Source organism: Emydura macquarii, unplaced genomic scaffold (genome assembly GCF_026122565.2).
Source record: "Emydura macquarii macquarii isolate MOO-44397 ecotype Brisbane River unplaced genomic scaffold, CSIRO-AGI_Emac_v2 contig_3043, whole genome shotgun sequence".
NCBI lineage: Eukaryota > Metazoa > Chordata > Testudines > Chelidae > Emydura > Emydura macquarii.
In genome coordinates this window covers 1-17,588 of record NW_027133180.1, presented here as the reverse complement: position 1 = coordinate 17,588, position 17,588 = coordinate 1, and the positions used below count along the sequence as shown (strand labels likewise).

The 17,588-nt window shown below is 56.3% G+C and overlaps 1 protein-coding gene across 1 annotated transcript; it reads left to right on the top strand.

Annotated features, from left to right (window-relative positions):
- Positions 1-14,378: 14,378 nt before the first annotated feature.
- Positions 14,379-17,334, top strand: LOC137141325 (C-type lectin domain family 2 member D-like). Its single transcript, XM_067530171.1, has 4 exons — positions 14,379-14,389; positions 14,992-15,166; positions 15,845-15,948; positions 17,098-17,334. Exons 1-4 carry the CDS (start codon positions 14,379-14,381, stop codon positions 17,207-17,209), a joined length of 402 nt encoding a protein of 133 aa, XP_067386272.1. The 3' UTR covers positions 17,210-17,334.
- Positions 17,335-17,588: the final 254 nt, after the last annotated feature.

The window sequence follows — 17,588 nt, the reverse complement described above, 5'->3', positions numbered from 1 at the left end:
AATGCAATCCAGAGGGTTTACATTCAATTGTCTGGGTAACTCCATTTGTGGTGCAAGTTGTTGTGTATTTGCTGCTTTAAAGGAAAAACAGACGTAATATCTCTGGACTGTCCAGGAGAGGGTTGGGCAGTCTAGAACTTACATTTTGGGAGAAAATCCAGGACTGGAAGTGTTGGGTCACTAACCAAGGCTGGTAAAAACCCAAGTGTGACTGGCAGGCTGCAGTCACACACTCAGGGCGTGGCTTACATGCTGGAAGGCTGGTTGGGGGATCCCAGGTGGGCGATACTTCAGCAAGGCACTGTAAGGCACCCAAGGGTGCAGGGCAGGGGTGAGGGGCCCTCGCTGGTCTGGTTGCACCCTGGAATGTGAGCTGCCCCAGTCTTGGTATGTAGGCGTAAGGGGAGAGATGTCTGCTCAGTCCCTGCCTGGAGCCAGGTGGGTTAGAACAGAGTTTCTCAACCTGCGGTATGTGTATCCTCGGGGGCACACGAGACACAAGCAGGGGGTACCCGGGGAAAAACACAGTGAAAGGCAGCCTGGGGGCAGCCTGCTGCATCTCGTGAGCTGGGCTCACAGCTGGGTGGCTGCCACCCATGCCCTGGCTTTGAGCCAAAGGCCAACCTCCAGTGCCCTGGCTTGAGGACGGGCAGCAGCCCCTGCCCACGTTCCTGAATGCCAGCCAGTGCAAAAGCCTCCTCTACCCCACCTCAGATTGAGTGGCAGTCGACCACTTCCCAGGCTGGCAGCTGCGGCAACTTGCCCAGGTGGCAGCCCCCATCCCTGGCTCACAGCCCGGTGCCCAGAGAACTTGTCAATGTCACGGCTCTAGCTGAGCCATGAAATTGACAACTATGACAGCCCCAGATTTCACCAGTTACCCTCTTTTCCTGTCTCTCTTTCTCTCTTGCCCTCCTTCCCTGTCTTTTTCTCACCCCTTCCTCCTCTCGAATCTATGGCATAAAATTTGGCGCAGTGCTTTATGTTCCCCAGCACTGGCATGCTGCTCAAAGTCTCCCAGCTTTGGCCAACATCACCTCTAGCCCAGGTACATACTTGAGTTGTGCACCCCTGGTGTAAAGGTGGTAACCCTACCCACACTAGATCTGAGGTCTGTCATAGCATGGCCTTATATACTCAGCCCTTCTTCCAACATCTGGCTCCCATTAGTCGGTAAATATAAAATCCTGTGGAAAATTGAGTGGTGAGGTACTTATTAAAATGTTCAGAAGTTAGGGGGTACTTGCTACTTAAAAGGTTGATTAACACTGGTTTAGAAGAGGGCAGGGAGGGGGTAGGTGTGACACAGGCAGACCAGGTGCCAGCTCATGCCAAAGGCCCAGTGGCTCCATGGGTCACAGAAACACACAGCTGGGGTCAGGCTGGCTCACCCGTGTGCCAAAGTAGCTATTAGAATGATAGGAACGTGCTTAGCCTGTATTGAATGTGTGTAAGCTGCGGCAGGATTAATCTCGCTTCTGACACCGTATCCCACGTTGTAAGGTGATGTTGGAGTGTTTGTGTTGGCGCCTGTGACTGTAACACCAGAGCAGAGCGACATTAACGTGTGTGAAGTGCTGATCTCCAACAGCTCAGGGCACAAGGCAGGAGGTGGGATACAAACATTAACAGGAAGGAACCGTATCTATCTCTGCGCTGCTTGGACTTGGCGGGGAGGTTAGTGGGGAGAAGCAAGTTGTTTCTAGCTGTAAGCAAGATTCCAGCTGCTTAGCTTGAGTTAGCCCTAAAGGACACATGGAGCTTATTATAGAAACGTCCATTACCTTAGAAACGTAAGACTGTTATTAAAGCAGGTAATCATATCTACACCCAGGAGTTACAATCAATCTGCTGATAATAAATCTTCATATTGTTCGTTATAAGACTGGCTACAAGAGTTGTCTGTCTTTGGTGTGAGATCTAAGGTGCAGTTGACTTCGGGTAAGTGGTTGGACCTCTGGGACTGGGGGTAACCTGAACATTGCTGTAAGTGTAAAGGACAGGTAAGTCTAGGTACAAGGGGCCTTCTATCACAAAAGCGGCTCACCCGGGTGGCGAGACAGATCTGAGCACCACAGGGACTGTGTGTCCCGGGTTAGGCTGTGACAGGACCTGAGGAGTTCGCACTTGATCACTGATGGTGAAATCTCAGTCTAGATCTCAAACACTTTGGGGTTTGTGCTTTGGTTCCCAGCACTCTGCCCTGGGCTGGCCCTCACTCTCAGGACACTGCAGACAGCACGATAGCAGGGCCCTGGCTCCAGTTCCCGCCTTGCTGAGCCGGGACAGAGCGGGTTTGGGGACCGAGGTGTGTGTGACCCAGAGAGCCCTTGGTGCCAAATGGCAGGGCCACAGGGGGTTTTACAGGGATCACCCAAGGCTGATCTCCACATGGTAGTTCACCAAAGGGTGCATGTGAGATCTGCACCGTGAGCCAGTGGCCCCCGGTAAGGAGAACATGTCAGGAGTTAGGTATCGATACTGACAGTTGTGCCTTTAATATCCTGGGGTTAAAGCAGGTCACCAGGAGGTGCCACACCTCAGAAATGTTCCTTGCAGACAGGAGGTAACTGACACTGATCTCCTCATCCAGCCAGCTGTGTGTTGTACGTCTCACGCTGGATGCCTATCTGCAGGCACGCTGACCCAGGTGCAAACTGAGAGATTGGGAAATCTGACAAAGAGGAAACCTCCAGGAAGACACAATCCGCAGGGGCGTGTCCTGTTTAAGAATAAAGATGAAGGATTGGTCTGGTATGTCATGGAGTGCAAAGAAACACCTGCATGCTTCATCTAGGCAAACTGGCAGTGTGCTTGTCTCGTGAAAGTCGGGTCACAGCCTGACTGACTGTAAAATGCTGCAAGGGTTTAGTGGGAGCAGTGCTTGCTTAGACGTGAGAAAATCCTCTGAATTAAATGTAGGCTCTGGAATACGTGTTGTTTTTTATTTTATATGGAAGCCTTTGTTTCCGGTGTTTCTAGTGGTCACAGCTTGGATCTCTGTACTTTTCTTCAGTCACCTTCGACTTGCTGTCACTCTGAACCAATCTAAGGCCTGGGAGTTCAGCGGAGCCGTGCTCTGAGATGGAACTCGTAAAGCTGGAGAGTCCTGCACTTTTGGAAGCGGCAGATGGGTGAACAGCATGAGTGGCCCAGTGGCTAGACATGCATGGGAGATGCTCAGGAGCCAATTAAAATTAAGCCAATTAAAGTGTAAAAAAAAAAAAAAAAAAAAAAAAGGCCCACTGTAAATTAAAACCCTATGCTATAAAAAATAAAAAGGCCAACAAATTAGCCCAAAAAGAAACCCAATCAAAAAAATCTTAGAGTAAAAAAAATCCAAGAGTATCCCAGTACTATCTCTGGTCCAGTGTGCCCAATTGTCATAGCTAAGGTTGTAAAAACTAACATACCTAACTTTAAAAAAATGCAGAAATCAAATAAAAACCTAGTAAATGTAACCCAAAAGCTTTCCAAAGCAAAACAAGTGGTCACTCACAAATGCCTTATACAAACAGGATTTGCAGGTAGTAAACAAAGCTCTAATGTAGACAGCAGGTCCTTTCCCTGTGTGGGTAGTTCTAATGCACCTACCAAGAAAAATGTGTATAATTCATAACACTCCAGCAACAAAACATCAGGCAGTAAACACTGTCCAACGTCTTACAGCTGTGGGCTGGTGGCTGCTTCTAAAAATGAACGTGCAACAAAACTGTAACAACTGTTTGGCATGTGCTCAAGCCAATCCTACCCCAGCCAAAAAAATGCACCATTAAAATCTCCGGTATATAAAGGCCCATAAATGGCTTTGAAAATTAACTTCATAGATCCTCTGCCAAGGACCCAAAAAGGCAACTAATATCTGTTAGTGGTTATCAGTCTTTTTTCAAAGTGGGTAAAGGCATTGCCTCTAAAAGCCAATACGACAAAGCCACAGCTAGGGTCCTGGTAAAACAAGTCTGCTCTTGATGGGAAATCCCTGCAAAGGTAAAATCAAATAAAAAAATCACACTTTACTGGATAGTTCTTTAAGAACTGCCTTAAATTAATGGAAGTCCTGCAAAAACTGCACATCCCATATAAACCTGTCATCTACAATGGTAAAACAAACCGATCAAACTATAAAAATGTTTTTAAAAAATGAATTAATGCCAATGGGTGTAACCAAAACACTCTCATGTCTTTGATTGTAATGGCAGTGCGGGCGACACCTGCTGTCTACTAATAAAACACCTTTTAAGGCACCGGTTCTCAAAGGCGGCCCCAGGGGGTTTGTGTGCGGCCAGGAGCAGCTGGGGAGGGAAGGGGGCAAGGATCCCCCCGGCCCAGCCAGGTTTCCCCTGACCACAAGCCGGGACTCGTTGGCAGCAGCCCCCGCAGGGTGAATAACGCGCGGCCCTTGGCTCCCAGAAGCACCTTCCACCGCCGGACTGCAGTGCCAAGGTAAGTGACCCCCCCACCGCCCCGTGTGTCTGCCTCGGGGTCCGCACCCCTCCCTGCCAGCCACTGGCTGCCCACCAGTGCCTGGGGTCCCGCCTCCCACCTGCCTTTCCGGCACCCACCCTCATTTCCTCCTCCCCTGCCAGTTGCTCAATTTGCCTTCAGGGTCCTTGCATTCACTCACTCATTCCCCCCCCCTCGCAACAGTGCAGGTGACCCCCAGCAGCTCCCCCCAGCTGCAGTTCTTCCCCCCCACACACACACAGCAGCCCCCTCCCTGCCAGGTGCTCAGGGCAGGTGCTGCCCGTGTAGCCAGACTGGCTGCTCTGCGGGGAAGAACCAGTGACTCCCGCCAGCCGCCCGGCAGCAGCTGCATCTTCCTGCACCTCCGTCCCCTGAAAGGTCCGTGGGCGTTAGGCGGCTTTTCCGTCCAAAGAGCTCCTGCCTCGCTAATGCTCTGAGCCGCACAATTGGTGCATCAAACCCGAGACACGGACCGTGCGAGGGGAACAAACGCGCCCCGCAGCCCCCGCTCTGTGCGCGCCGGTCACTGCCACCCCCCGGCCCCGCCCTGCGCTGGGGTTTGCCTCTGCCACGGCCCGGCAGCGCCTCGCCCTGGGCCAACCCCGGCTCCCGCTCCCGCCCCCAGCCAGTCAAATCCCGCCCCCTGCCCAGCCCCCGCTGGACTCCCCCCTTTCCCCCTTTGTAGCCCCGCTAATTGAGTGGCTTGAAATGAGCCATTAGCATCGTGTAACGTCCGAACATGCCTCAAATCTCAGGTAAGTCCTTCAAGTGAGATTGAAGTGTTGCCGAGCCCTTGCACCGGTTACATTTCGTCCTGAGTAAATGTCCCTGTAGCGGGATTCGGGGATTTTTCTTTCCCCCTTAGCCAAGAACCTTTTACACTGAAACTTTTGATTCAAGAATTACAATGCAGCGAAATGATTCTAAGGGAAGGCGTGGACTGCGGAGATCCAATCTCTTGGCATATATGTTTCTTATTTAGAGGAAGGATCACCTAGTGGTTAGGGCACTAGCTCAGGCTGGGGAGACCCAGATTCACTCCCCTGCTCCACCGCCTTCCTGTGTGACCTTGGGCACGTCAGTTAGCCTCTCTGTGGCTCAGTTTCCCCATCTGTACAATGGGCGTAACAGCATTTCCTTACCGCACAGTGGTGTTGGGAGGATCAATACACACGAAGCTCTTGGGATCTATTGATGAAAAGCACCTGGCGAGAAGCGGGTGTGATACCGTTAGAGATTTCGTCTTATTATTTCTATGGCAGTAGCACCCAAAGGCCCAGATGAGGGAGCAGGGCCCCACTGTGCTGTGCGCTGCCAAATGTTTTCCGTAGAAAAAGCGAATTCTGCTAGGGAAGCAAAGGGAACCTGCGAGCGGGGTCACCCACCGCTCCCGGGCAATGAGGACACGTCGGCTTGGGTGTCGGGAGTGGCCGGGGGAGACATAAATCATCACCGGGGGGGCTGGGCGTGCCTATGAGACTCTGTCCCTCTCGCTGGCGCTCTAGGCGCGCCCCGCATGCGGAGGCAGGGCTTTGGGGTGGCCATGCCCCCCCAACAATTTTTAACACAAGAAATGTGCCCCCCCCCCCGATTTCTGCCAGGGTTTGTGGCCAGCAGCAGCTTTCACAGGGGGAGGAGAAGGGGTGACCTGACCCGTGTCTTTACAGAACTCATCCCATCCCTGCTGGGGCTGGAAGCAGCTCCAATCCTTCCCTGCCCACACAGCCCACCGAAAGGCTGCTCACACCGCCAGGCTGCCGCTGGCCCCCCTCACCAGCGCTGGAACCAGGAGGGTCTGGGGGCCATGCCCCTCCCCCCCACTTCTATAAAGGTTCCAGCGCCCTTGTCTGAAATACTCTGCTGCCTTCTAGGGTCTTTCTCCAGGAGCCAGATGATTCATTTATAGTTCAGTAGCACCTGGCCAGGGACCAGGACCCCCAAATTCAAGTCTTGTTGACACATCCGAAGAACGGGGGGAGGGCGTGTGTGCACGCACTGTGTTTGTGAGTTACACTCTGATTTCAGTGACCGTATTGCTCTAACCCCGCACCTTTCGTTTAATTGAAGGAAAACTCCTTTGTCTCTGTTTTTATTCTCTAGTTTTCTTTCACTCCCACGTGCTCTGACGTGGACAGAATGGGGAACAGCTTCAGGGGGCTAATGGGGGTGTGAACACGCCGCATGCCCTCCCCAACAATGTCTGGCTGGCTTTTTCACACGCTTTTCCTTGCACTAGCACGGGGGGAAGACGTGTGTGTGAAGTGGGGAGTTCGACCGTCCCCCCTCAGCTAATGCACAGAGAGGGGAAGATGGAGCAGGGACCTGCCCTGCAAGGGACGCTGTAGTCATGGATTCCCTGCAGGAGGTAAGCTGTGATCTTCCTACACAGCAGTGCCTTGGGAAACTGACTCCCACCCCCTGCTCTGCAATGGAGGGACTGGGGCTCGGTGGAGCAGCTGAGCGGTTATTTGGGAGATCCCGGTGTTACAGCTGCCCTAGTGTTGTTTTTACAGTCCCTCAAGGTGAACTAAAGAGCCTCACATTCTCACAGTACATCTGAATGATGTGTTATTGGTTGTGCTACAGCAGAACAGAGCCCCATTGTGCTAGGTGCTGCATCTCTATGTAGTAAGAGACTGCCTCTGCCCAGAGCTGTGCTCGTGCTGTACAGATACCTACTCAGAGCCACATGGTCTCTGCCCTGAAGTTGGTATGAGCCAGTTTCACACATGGCACCAGGAAAGGGAAAAATACCTGGAGAGAGGAAAGGTGGGTTAAAGAGCATCGGTTCCTGGAGTATCTAGATACAGGTTTTTAGGTTTGCTTCTGCGTCCTCGTCTTGCCTACTCCCTGTGGCTTATCACAGTCCCAGTGCATGAAATGCAGCCACCTCTGCGTTGGGGCAGCTGGTAACAGCCATGCAGCAACATTTCCCAGGGACTGCTTGCTAAATACTGAAACAGCTGCCTCTGGGTTTGAGTGCAGCAGCTGGTTGGCAGCCATAAACAATGCACAGCAATCGCTGGCCAGCACTGAAATGCAGCCATCTCTGGGGTGGGACTAGTCAGATGTTTAAGTGTATATCTTTTTTTGCAAACATTTTTAATTGCATTTTTTCACTTAGAAAAACTCACGTTTTTGGTTAAAGGGAGTGGAGGACAGAAGGGAGAATATAGCGAACAAAAGATGGATTTCACAATATTTTTCTTTTAAACTTTTTAAACCATGAAATTCATGTAATCTGGACACTCTTTCCTGGAAAACCTTGCATTCCAAAAATAGCCACTTTTCTACAGCCAACCCTTCTTTTTTTAAAAAAAATTTCATCCATGTCTAGACATCGCTCCCGGGTCACTGTCTTTGAGGGTGGGGGTGCACTCAAATGTCCCCCCTTCCCTTGGCGATGTGTATGAAGCACTAGTTAGAGGGGTACAGAGGTATAGATAAAGATGATCAGGTCTCTAAGAATAGAGGTGGGGGAAGACATGGCTGATTTTATTTTCCTGAAGCAGTGCACAGCTGCCAAAGGTGGGATGAAAGCAGTGACAGTGACCACCGTGAAACTGACTAGACACAAAGATCAAATGGAGAACTGTTGTGTGTGTTTAATCTCGGTCAGTCAGCGGCTCTTCAGTGCTGCAAATAATTCTAGCTCAACCAGAAGTGACGGGCTGGAGGTAGGAGTCTCCCAGGCATTGTCTGCACTGCAAACGTGTGTTTACACCGAGATCGCGAACCTGATCAGAGACTCTGCTGAACCGGGGGGGAACCTGCAACGGGACACGTGACTCGCAGCTGCTGCGGTTCCGCCCACCGCCCGGACCGTGACGTTCCGGCATTTTCACAAGGCAGCCCTTAAGGAAACAGCGCTACTACGGCCGCCCTCCCGCCCCGGCCCAGGGCATGACACGCCGTGAGTCAGAGGCGGCGGCGGCGGCTATAAATGCGGCGGGCGCGGGTTGGTTTAACACATTTACACACGCGCCGGGATTCGGTCTCGGTCTGATGCTGCAGCTGCTACAGTCCCCGCTCTTCCCCCCCGCCCTTCTCCCTCGCCAGAGCAGCGCCCGGGGCAGCAGGTAAATCCCGGGGCAGAGCCAGGGAGGAGGGTGATGGGGGGACGGGCAGGGGGAAGCGGCAAAAAATACCCCACCGCCTGGGAGGGGACAGGACCCGCCCCGGGCAGAAGCGCCGCTGCCGCCTGGGGAAGCCACCTGGGGGGGCCGTGAGTGACAGGCCGGGACCGCGACCGGGACTGCAGGGCGGTGCAGGGGCCTGGCGGCAGGATCGGGACCGGCTGCCATTGGCTGCAGGCTGGGCCGGGCCCGGTGTCCCCCAGCCCCACCCGTGGCCCGGCGGCGCTCACCAGCTGCCTGCCTCGCTTCGGGGCTGCTCCCTGCCCGGCTTCTACCGCGGCTCTGATCTGGGATTGCCCCCGCACGTCCCTTCGGGGGCTCGGAGCAGCTCTGCTGTGGGGCTCAGGGTGCCCAATTCTCCAGCCAGGGCCCCCAAACCACCCCCCCCTCCCCGCCCCAGCCCAGCCGGGCTCCTCCGGGCCTCCCCTGCTGCCGGGCGTTGATGTCCCCGGCGCTGAGCACGTCCAGCCCTTAGCACGTTTGGGTGGTTTCTCCGTGTAGCCATAACTGTGCATTTCCTGGCCATGAAACTCTAGATTTGCTGCCCCTCCCCGGTGTTTTATCCGCCCCCCCCCCCCCCCCGGGACCGGCTGGAAGGTGCCCCTCGCCTGAGAAGCGGGGACAGGCTGGGTGTCCTGCCGGCTGAGCCGGGAGCTCCCGAGACTCTCAGACCTGGTCCCTGGGGGTCCCGATCCTGTGCAGCGGGACCCCCTGCGTGCTCACGAGCGGGGCGCTGCGGGGGCAGGGAGATGCAGCGCCCGAGGGGAGGGAGCAGCGGAGAGATCTCCAGCAGCAGGGGAGGAGGAGGATGGAGCCACGGGAGGGGCTGCGCTGATGGGGAGGAAGGCATTTCCGCTACGCTGGGGCAGCGGTGGGGCAGGGGGTTATTAGACAGTTGCTGACATCCCCGTGGCTTCTCTTCCTAACGTGCCCTCACTGGGAGCAGGAGGTGAAACCGCAGGAGTAGCAGCATCTCCTCTGCTGAGAACTTGGCAGCTGGGAACCAGGGAAGCGCCTGTTAAAATATGACGGATCCAGCCAAGCAGCGGGCTTGAGCAGATGAGCTGTTTCTAGGAGAACGTCCGTGCTGATTTCATCGGTACACAACACACACACACACACACAACACACACACACACACTGGTGGGGAAAATCTCTCCGTTGGTGGGGTTGGAACCGAAGTGAGGAAAATGCAGCTCGGGAACTTGCAACCAACCGGAGCAAGAAAATTTCCTGTGTCTATTTTGACACGTGGTGCTGAAAACCTGGTTTAACAATGTTAAAGCTTTAACTCTTTGAATACCAGTGTCTGCTGTCTCTAATGCTGTCTGACAGGCTCCGCCCCCCCATTTCCCCACAGCTGTGACCATTTAAATTGATGACTTAAAGCGTAAAGATCAACCAGTATGAGCCACTGAAATGATACAAACCACCTGAATTCTGCCACGCCCAGTAAGCAGCAGCCTCCCTTCCCCGGTGTTCGTGGGATGGTGCCAGGCCTGCGCACAGATCCTGGAGTCTCCCTGTGTTGCGGGTGAGTCACAGGGGTCAGGAAGGCGACCGAAGAATGCTGCTTACCTTCACCAAGCAGCAGCCGCCCCTGTCCCAGCCAGCAGGAGCCGAGGAGCAGCCCCGACTTAGTACAGAGCCAGGGGCCCTGGGCAGGCAGGGACTGGGCGTGGGGCCAGCCACTTCTGGCTGGGTGGGGATGCTGCTCCACGCTGCTCTCTGCGGCCATGGAAGGGCCCTCTGCTTGGGAGGCTGGTCGCCCTCTCCCTCCAGCCAAGGCCCTGCTCTCCCGCTCGGGCCAGCCTGTCCAAGCCAAGGGGATCACAGCCTGACCACCCAGCACCTGTGGAGCCCACAGCTCCAGCCGGCTGGGAGCTGCTCTGTGCAGCCTGGCTGGGGGAAGCAGCCTCCCCTCCCCATCTATGCTGGCTGTGGGGGCTCCCCGCTTCTCGCTCCTCTCCCCCAGGAGTTTCTGTTCGCTTTGCAGCCAGCCTGCCATGCCCGAGAGGAGCTGCCTCAGGCAGCCTGCCAGGTCCAGGCTTGGAAGTGGCTCCCTGCCCGGGGGTGGGGGGGAACAGAAGACGTACAGAGCCACACCCACGCCTGTAAGTGGGGCAGGGAGTGGGGAGAGCAGGGCCATGGACATGCTGTGAGTCACGTCTCCCATTCCAGGTCTTCCCCTTCCCCCTGGCTGGCACCCCCTGCCAAAAATTAAAATTGGCACCTGCAGCCCCCTGCTCCCCTGCAGTCCTGGCCGGCTGGACACAGGAGCATCCCCCTTCTCCCTTCCTCCGAAACTTGCTCAGCGGCCCTAGTAAAAAACACGTGGCCATGTGGCCCCTGCCGCTCAAAGGCTGGACACCCCCGATGTCGAGGTTCTGAGCTGTCATCAGGCCAGAAGAGCCGGTGGAGTCCAGGTGCTGTTTCAAACCCGGGATCCGTTCAATCAGAACCGACCCTCCTCCCCCAGCCATGTCTGTCCTGAGTGGTGCACCTTGGTTTTCAGCTCCATGCAGAAGCTGGGGAGGAATCAGAGCGTGGCTGGCTTGTCGTCCGGTGGAAGTGACTCTCTGCCACCAGAGAGGAGCAGGTCAGAGGTGCTCAGTGCAGGCCCTCTGTATGTCAGCGGAGAGATGGGGAGATCAGCGGATCCTACTGAGCCGAGTCTGCAAGGAGAGGGGCACCGGGACCTTGAGATGGGAGCGGAGACTGGAACTGGAGGAAATCCATTCCCAAGAACAGTTTCCGCTAATGGAGCACTTATGTAGCAATGGAGATGCAAGGGGAGCACAAGACCCAGGTAATCACAGCTCTGTGCTCGGGGAACGGGCTGTGGGGAGACACGTGCAACGAGACAATCTCTCAGTGGAAGGAGAAATTACGAAGCCCAGGATTTGCCCAAGTAGCCAAGGCCCTGATGGCCCCAGTGGGCTCCTGTAACCTCCCTTTGCCATGTGCAGCAGCGGGTTGTGGAGGAACACTTCTGGCTGGCGTGTTACTCCTGTTTAAAGAGCAAAAGACAATGAAACGCTATGAAGGAAGCCCAGGGCACAATGGGGTCCCAGATATCCATGTTTGCTAATTGCACATGGACACGTCAGGCCGAGCTACGTGCACGCAGCTGCTCAGGCTGGCTTCTAAATCACGGTGAGCACCACGGGAGGGCTCACCAACTATTTAAAGGGGCACTAGCCCTATTCCTACACACGCCAGCATCCACATCCAGAACACTTGGCCCAGTCCTGTGTTCATTCCATCCCTTCCTGCTGCTTCCCATAAGGGCCAGAGTTTCCAATGGGAGAGCATAGGCACCCTCACCTGTTGTTGGGTATTTATATTCCAGCACCTAGAGACCAGCTAGGCTGAGTGCTGTACAGACAGACACACGACAGCCCTACCCTGAAGAGTGTCTCACCAATCCAGGGTCCACCCCTCCCCCCACGCATGGCAAAGAGCCAAGTGTATGGGGACAGCGTGAAATCCCTGCCATCCATGGACGAGTTCTGTGCCCGCCACACATGTTCAAGGCTCGTTTTTGCTGAGCCTTCTGAAATGCCGGCTGGGAGAGATCCCTGTAACTTGGCTGGATTGGGAGTGGGCATTGTTAGGACTGTGGATGGTTTTAATTAATATCTGTCCATGTGCCAGGGGCGCGTGCATTCGAGCAGTGCTATAAATAGCCGGTCTCCAGATCCTCGCTGTGGAGTAGCCCTGGGACCAAGCCTGGCTTCTCTTTCAGATTATCCATCTCCCTTCAGGGACCCATCCGGCCGTAAAACCCTGATCTGTGTCTTGGGCGTAGCTGCAGTTCTGATTATTGCTTTGGTAGTTCTGGCAGGTGAGTTCCCCGCCTGCCCCCCTCTGCGCTTCCCGCTCACGCTGGAGCTGCCCCAATTGCGTGTTCTCCCCTCCTAGCCTCCCTGGTCTCAGCCCTGGGTTCAGGAAGGATTCACACCAGATGTCTTTCAGATTCCCTCCCCCCACCCTGCCCCGGTGCCCGTCGCTCCCTCTGTACCGCTCAGGCACACACACCCTGTCTTACACACATCTGGATCCATGGGTTGAACTTAATTTCCACCACAAGATCTCTAGCTCCTCCGCACCGCGTCGCTCTGAGGACCTCGGCCTTCCTGCCTCCCCGCTGGCTGGCTGCGCCCAGGACAGGGCTGGCAGGTGCTGCGTGTCCTTGAGACAAGCTCTGTCAGTCCGTGCGAGGGGCTCTCACTGCAGCCGGACAGCTGGGAATTCACCCGGCCAGTCACGTGGGAGCAGAGACGGGAGGTTTCCCCCACAGCTATTAACTGCTCTCCTAGGCACACACCCTAGATGCTCTCCTTGGCACACACCCTCGATGCTGTTCCTGCTGCTAAATGTGAACCTTGCTACAGATTCACCCACAAAAACCTTCATCTCAGCCGGAGTTAGAGGCCGCTGCTGTGTTCCCCTGGCTCCCCTGCCGGGGCCTGGCGAGAACAGCAGTTCAAATAACAGCCCCAAGGTTAAAAACCCAGGCAGGCCTCCCTTAGCACACCCGGCACCCAGGCCACCTTCTCTCTGCCACCACAGACAGGCCTAGAAAATCCAGCTAATGATCTCCGGGTGCTCCCTTGTGGCCTGCCATGGCCCTGCAGGTCTGCTGCCTCCAGCTGCCTTGTCTGAGCTCACCCCCAGGCCAGAATATTTTAAACTAAGATTCCCCCCGTTTTGTGCCGTCTCATTACGTCTCTCGCAGCAAATCAAACTGCTCCTTCGCCCTCAGCTGTAACCCGTGTTCCCCTGGAGTCAGGGATCCTGCAGCCCTCCGGGGCCTGTGCAATACTTTGGGTAGATTTCCCCTGCTCAGACCAGAAGTCTCCCAGCTTCCTTCTGGGGTCTGTGCTGCGCATTCTGGCTGGCTGCAGCCTCCCTTGGCTTCTCCACACGGGCCTCTTCCAACTCTTCCTGTCTCTGCAGAGATCAGCAGGCCATCCGCCCTCCACACTGGACCGGGCCCAGTGTGACTTCTGTTACTCAGCCCATCTTTGCTACTGAGTCAGACTGCTTCCAGCCCTTCCCTGGCGCGGCTCCTGGGGATGAGGGAGGCAGAGTCCCTGTTCTGCGCAGCAGTCACTGGGGGCTGGGTCTGTGGTTAAAATGTTGGCGTGGGAGTTGGGACTCCTGGCTTCTGTTCCCAGATGTGCCACTAGCCAACTGGGTGACTGGACAGAGCACGTCCCTGCTCTGTGCCTCAGTTTCCCTGTGGTGAACTCAGGCTAATGAGACTTCCCTGCCTCACAGGGCTGGGGGGGAACGTGAGGCTAAAATTGATCCAGGCCTGTGGGGAAATGAGATGCTGCCCTGCTGGGTGTGAGCGTGTGCGCTGAAAGGCCTGTACACTAGGGATGGCGGGCAGGCAGAGAGATGCCTGGCTAGACAGGGGCACTGCACTACACCCCCATGGAGGTGTCTGAGCTTGGCTTATACAAGTGATGGCAGCTCCTGGCTGTGTCCAGTCCCAGCCATCTGGGGCAAACTGCTGCAGAGCCGGACCCAGCATAATTGCTGGATTTGTGTGCAGCCATCCCTAGAGACCCCAGGTCCCGGCCCTGCCCTGGCTGGAATTGACTAAATGCTGGTTCCTGCTGCTATGTCCAGGAGAGCGAGGAGAAATTCTAAGGGCCCAGCTGCTCTCACAGCACTGATGTTCAGGGTGCTGGCACCACCATGGGGCCGAGTGCTAAAGTTCCCACATCTCAGACCCCCTGTTAGTGCCATGGACTGAGTGCACCCATGGTGCTTTGGTGAGGCAAATGTCCGAACAGACACATCTCTTGGCCACCCAGACTTGGGTGGAGGGTGGTGGGAGCGAAGGACTGGCCGCCAGGACTCCTGGGTTCAAATCGCAGCTCGGCCCCCGACTTCCTGTGACCCTGAGCCAGTCCCTTCCCTTCTGTCCTGCCGGTCCCCTTCCCCCTCACGATGAAGAATGGCGCCGACCCGTTGTCGTGCGGCTGGGGGGAGTTAATTTCCCTTTGCGCAGTGACACTGGCTGGTGATCTCTCCAAGCGCTGTCTAGCCGTCACCTCTCTCCGCCCCCGGGTGGGTCAGGCCGATTGTCCCCCACTTACAAAGGGCTGATCCGGGGCTGGCCCACAGCTGCAGGGTGGAGGGACTAGAACCCAGGAGTCCTGCCTCCCAGGATGTCCTGAGGGTCAGTGCATGTCCCCGCTATACTTGTCAGGGAGGGGGTGGGATCTGTCTCAGACCCGGAGTTCCTGCCTGGAGGGGGGGGGGGGGGTCTCTGCTCAGGCTGGGGGGGGGTGCATCTGGGGGGCTGCTCCTTTGGGGGCAGATCGGGCAAGGGCACAGGGACAGTCTCACCTTGCGTTACTCTCTCTTCCAGTGGAAAAGTAGCACAGAGGGTAGGATGCGTGGCAGCCTGCCCCGGTGGTGACTGGCTCGCGTTCCAAGGGAAATGCTACTATTTCTCAGAGGCCGAAGGGAACTGGACCTCCAGCCAGAACCACTGCTCTTCACTGGGCGCCTCCCTGGCTGGGATCGACACCCAGCAGGAGATGGTGAGTCCCTACAGCAGTGACTGGCTGGGCTTGTCCTGGTGGCTGGTGCTGGAATGGTGCCTTCCTTAGGGCCCTGTCAGCTGGCCTGGTGAGGGGTGGGGCACTGGTGTGAGATCTGACCGTCCCTCTCCCAGGCAGATGTCCAGTGCCGTGGGCAGAGCCCCCTCTGCTCCGGCTCCCTCCCCATGGTGGGCTGCCCGTCCGCCTTCCCTCCCTGAACGCGGCTCCTCTCCCACCTGTGACGCTGAGAGGCTGCCATGAGAGCCTGAAACCTGCCTCAGTGAATCAGGGCTGACGTCTGGGCAATGTGCCCCCTTTGCCCCACGGGCTGCTGGACGTAGGCTGGGTCACGTTTGATGCGTCCAGGTCTTGCTAAAGTGACTAGGGATTTGGGGGCCCAAGCAAGACCCCCTATGGGTGAGGGGCTGGTTATCACAAAGGGCAGAGCACCCGCCCTCTGCCGATCAGGTTCAGGGGACCCCAGATCACGTCACTTCAGAATAATCTCTTCCGAGCCACACGTTGGATGCAGCCTGTGGCAGACACTGCACAGGACACGTCCCCTGGACGGGGTGTGGGGCTGTCTCCTGCCCCTAAATCAGCCCGTGGACTGGAACCCAGCGCGCTGGGCGCTCAGTCAGGTGTGTCATGTCCGGCTTCCTGCTGCTCTTGTTAAAGGATTTCATGCTGCGCGACAGAGGTCCCCGTGACCACTGGATCGGCCTCCGGAATGAGACGGGCCCCCACTGGAGATGGGTGAACGGCACCGAATTCAACAACTGGTGAGTCCTGGCCTCTCCCTGAGGGTTGGGTCGGGGACGCCTGCCGTGCTGGACTCGGAGCTGACCAGGGAAACCGAGTCCCGTATGATAAAGTGGCATCAGCGTGTTCCCGTGTCTGTGCGGGAAGCCCAGGGGCGCGATGGGGGATCTGGGCTATAAGATCCCAGCCCTGCACGGTGCCCATTCCTCTCTGCCTGCCGAGATCTCAACCCGCTGCCTCTGGGGCTTCATGGTGCTAGTTCCTTCTGCACTGCTCTCCTGCCGTGGCTCTCGGCCCCATTCACAGGGCAGGTAGACGCCCTCCTCTCCAGCCCTGCTACGTCTGTGCTGGGATCTAACCCAGCTGCTCTCGCTGTCTGTCTCTCCCCCCTCATCCTAAACAGCACCATCGCCAGCAGCTCCCCATGTGCTGGGGTGACCTGTTTGCTCTGGGCTCTGCCTTTCCTGTCACCTGCTGTTCTCTCTCTCTCTGCTCCCCCGTGACAGCGTCGGCAGGCTCTGAGCTACGCTCTGTGGCAGGGCCGGTGCTGGCCTGTCTCCACCTGTCGCCCTGTGGTGGGAGGAAAGCTGGACTCTGCGTCTGACCGATCCCTGCTGGAGGAACTGCTGCTGGCCCTGCTCTGTCTGCTTCTGTCTGTCGCTCCTGAGTCTCCCCGGCCCTGCGCCGAGCACAGTCTGTGTCCTCACGTACGTGCTGCTGGGAGGGGCTCACCCGCCGTTACGGGTGCCCTGATTCCACCGACCGGGGAGGAGGAACCAGTGAGATGTGCTGCTCACCGGTAGCTGCCATGTCCGTGGCGGGAGGGAGAGGGCTGCTCTGACTTTTGCCCCAAACCAAAGTGCAGATGAATATTCACCCTGCAATTGAAGGAGCCTCTCCTTAGGAGCCAGCGTGGCCCAGTGGTTAGAGCAGGGGTCTGGGAATCAGGCAACCGGGGTCAGAGCCCAGCTTTGTCACTAACAGCTGGGCCACCTGGGCTGGGGCCATACCCCCACAGCACAAATGGCACAGAGGTGAAATCGCGGTTACTTCCCCTGGTGGGCAACGTGTGTGTGTGTGTGTGTGGGCGGGCGGGCTGTGCCGGGAGCCGTCTGCCCGACACCCCCCCACTGCCCATTACTGACAGGCTCTTTGCTCCTTCCCTGCAGGTTTCACATCGGAGGAGGAGGGCAGTGTGTGTATCTGAAGGAAGCCGATACCATCAGCTCCTCACGGTGCTCTCTGGAGAGACACTGGATCTGCAGCAAACCCCCAATGTAGCATGGCACCAGGCCGGGGGCTGAAGGCTCAATCCTGAAGAGAGAAGCGATCGTTGATGCTGACAAGCTCTGACACTGCTCTGGATAATTCGCAGTTATGTTAGTGTGTGTGACTCTGGCTGGATTGGGGGGCCCTTGAGGTGTATTCAGGAGCTCTGATTGGTGCAGAAGGGAGTATCTCGTGTTGGGGGTGTCATGCTGGCTGGATTGCAGGGGCATTTATTATATTTATTAACATTAATACATCGGAATCATGGTAACTTACGTGAGAGATGCCATGTCAGGTCCCGTTAGAAAGGCTGTAATGTGCTAAGTCAGATGTTTATGTTCGTGTGTTTATATATGCAATGGAAGTTATGGATATGTTTGTATCTTATTTT

Excerpts from the sequence above, each read along its gene's own strand:
- LOC137141325 (XM_067530171.1), top strand. Across the intron at positions 15,167-15,844 it reads TCGACACCCAGCAGGAGATG|GATTTCATGCTGCGCGACAG; the intron begins GTGAGTCCCTAC and ends CTCTTGTTAAAG. Across the intron at positions 15,949-17,097 it reads GGCACCGAATTCAACAACTG|GTTTCACATCGGAGGAGGAG; the intron begins GTGAGTCCTGGC and ends CCTTCCCTGCAG.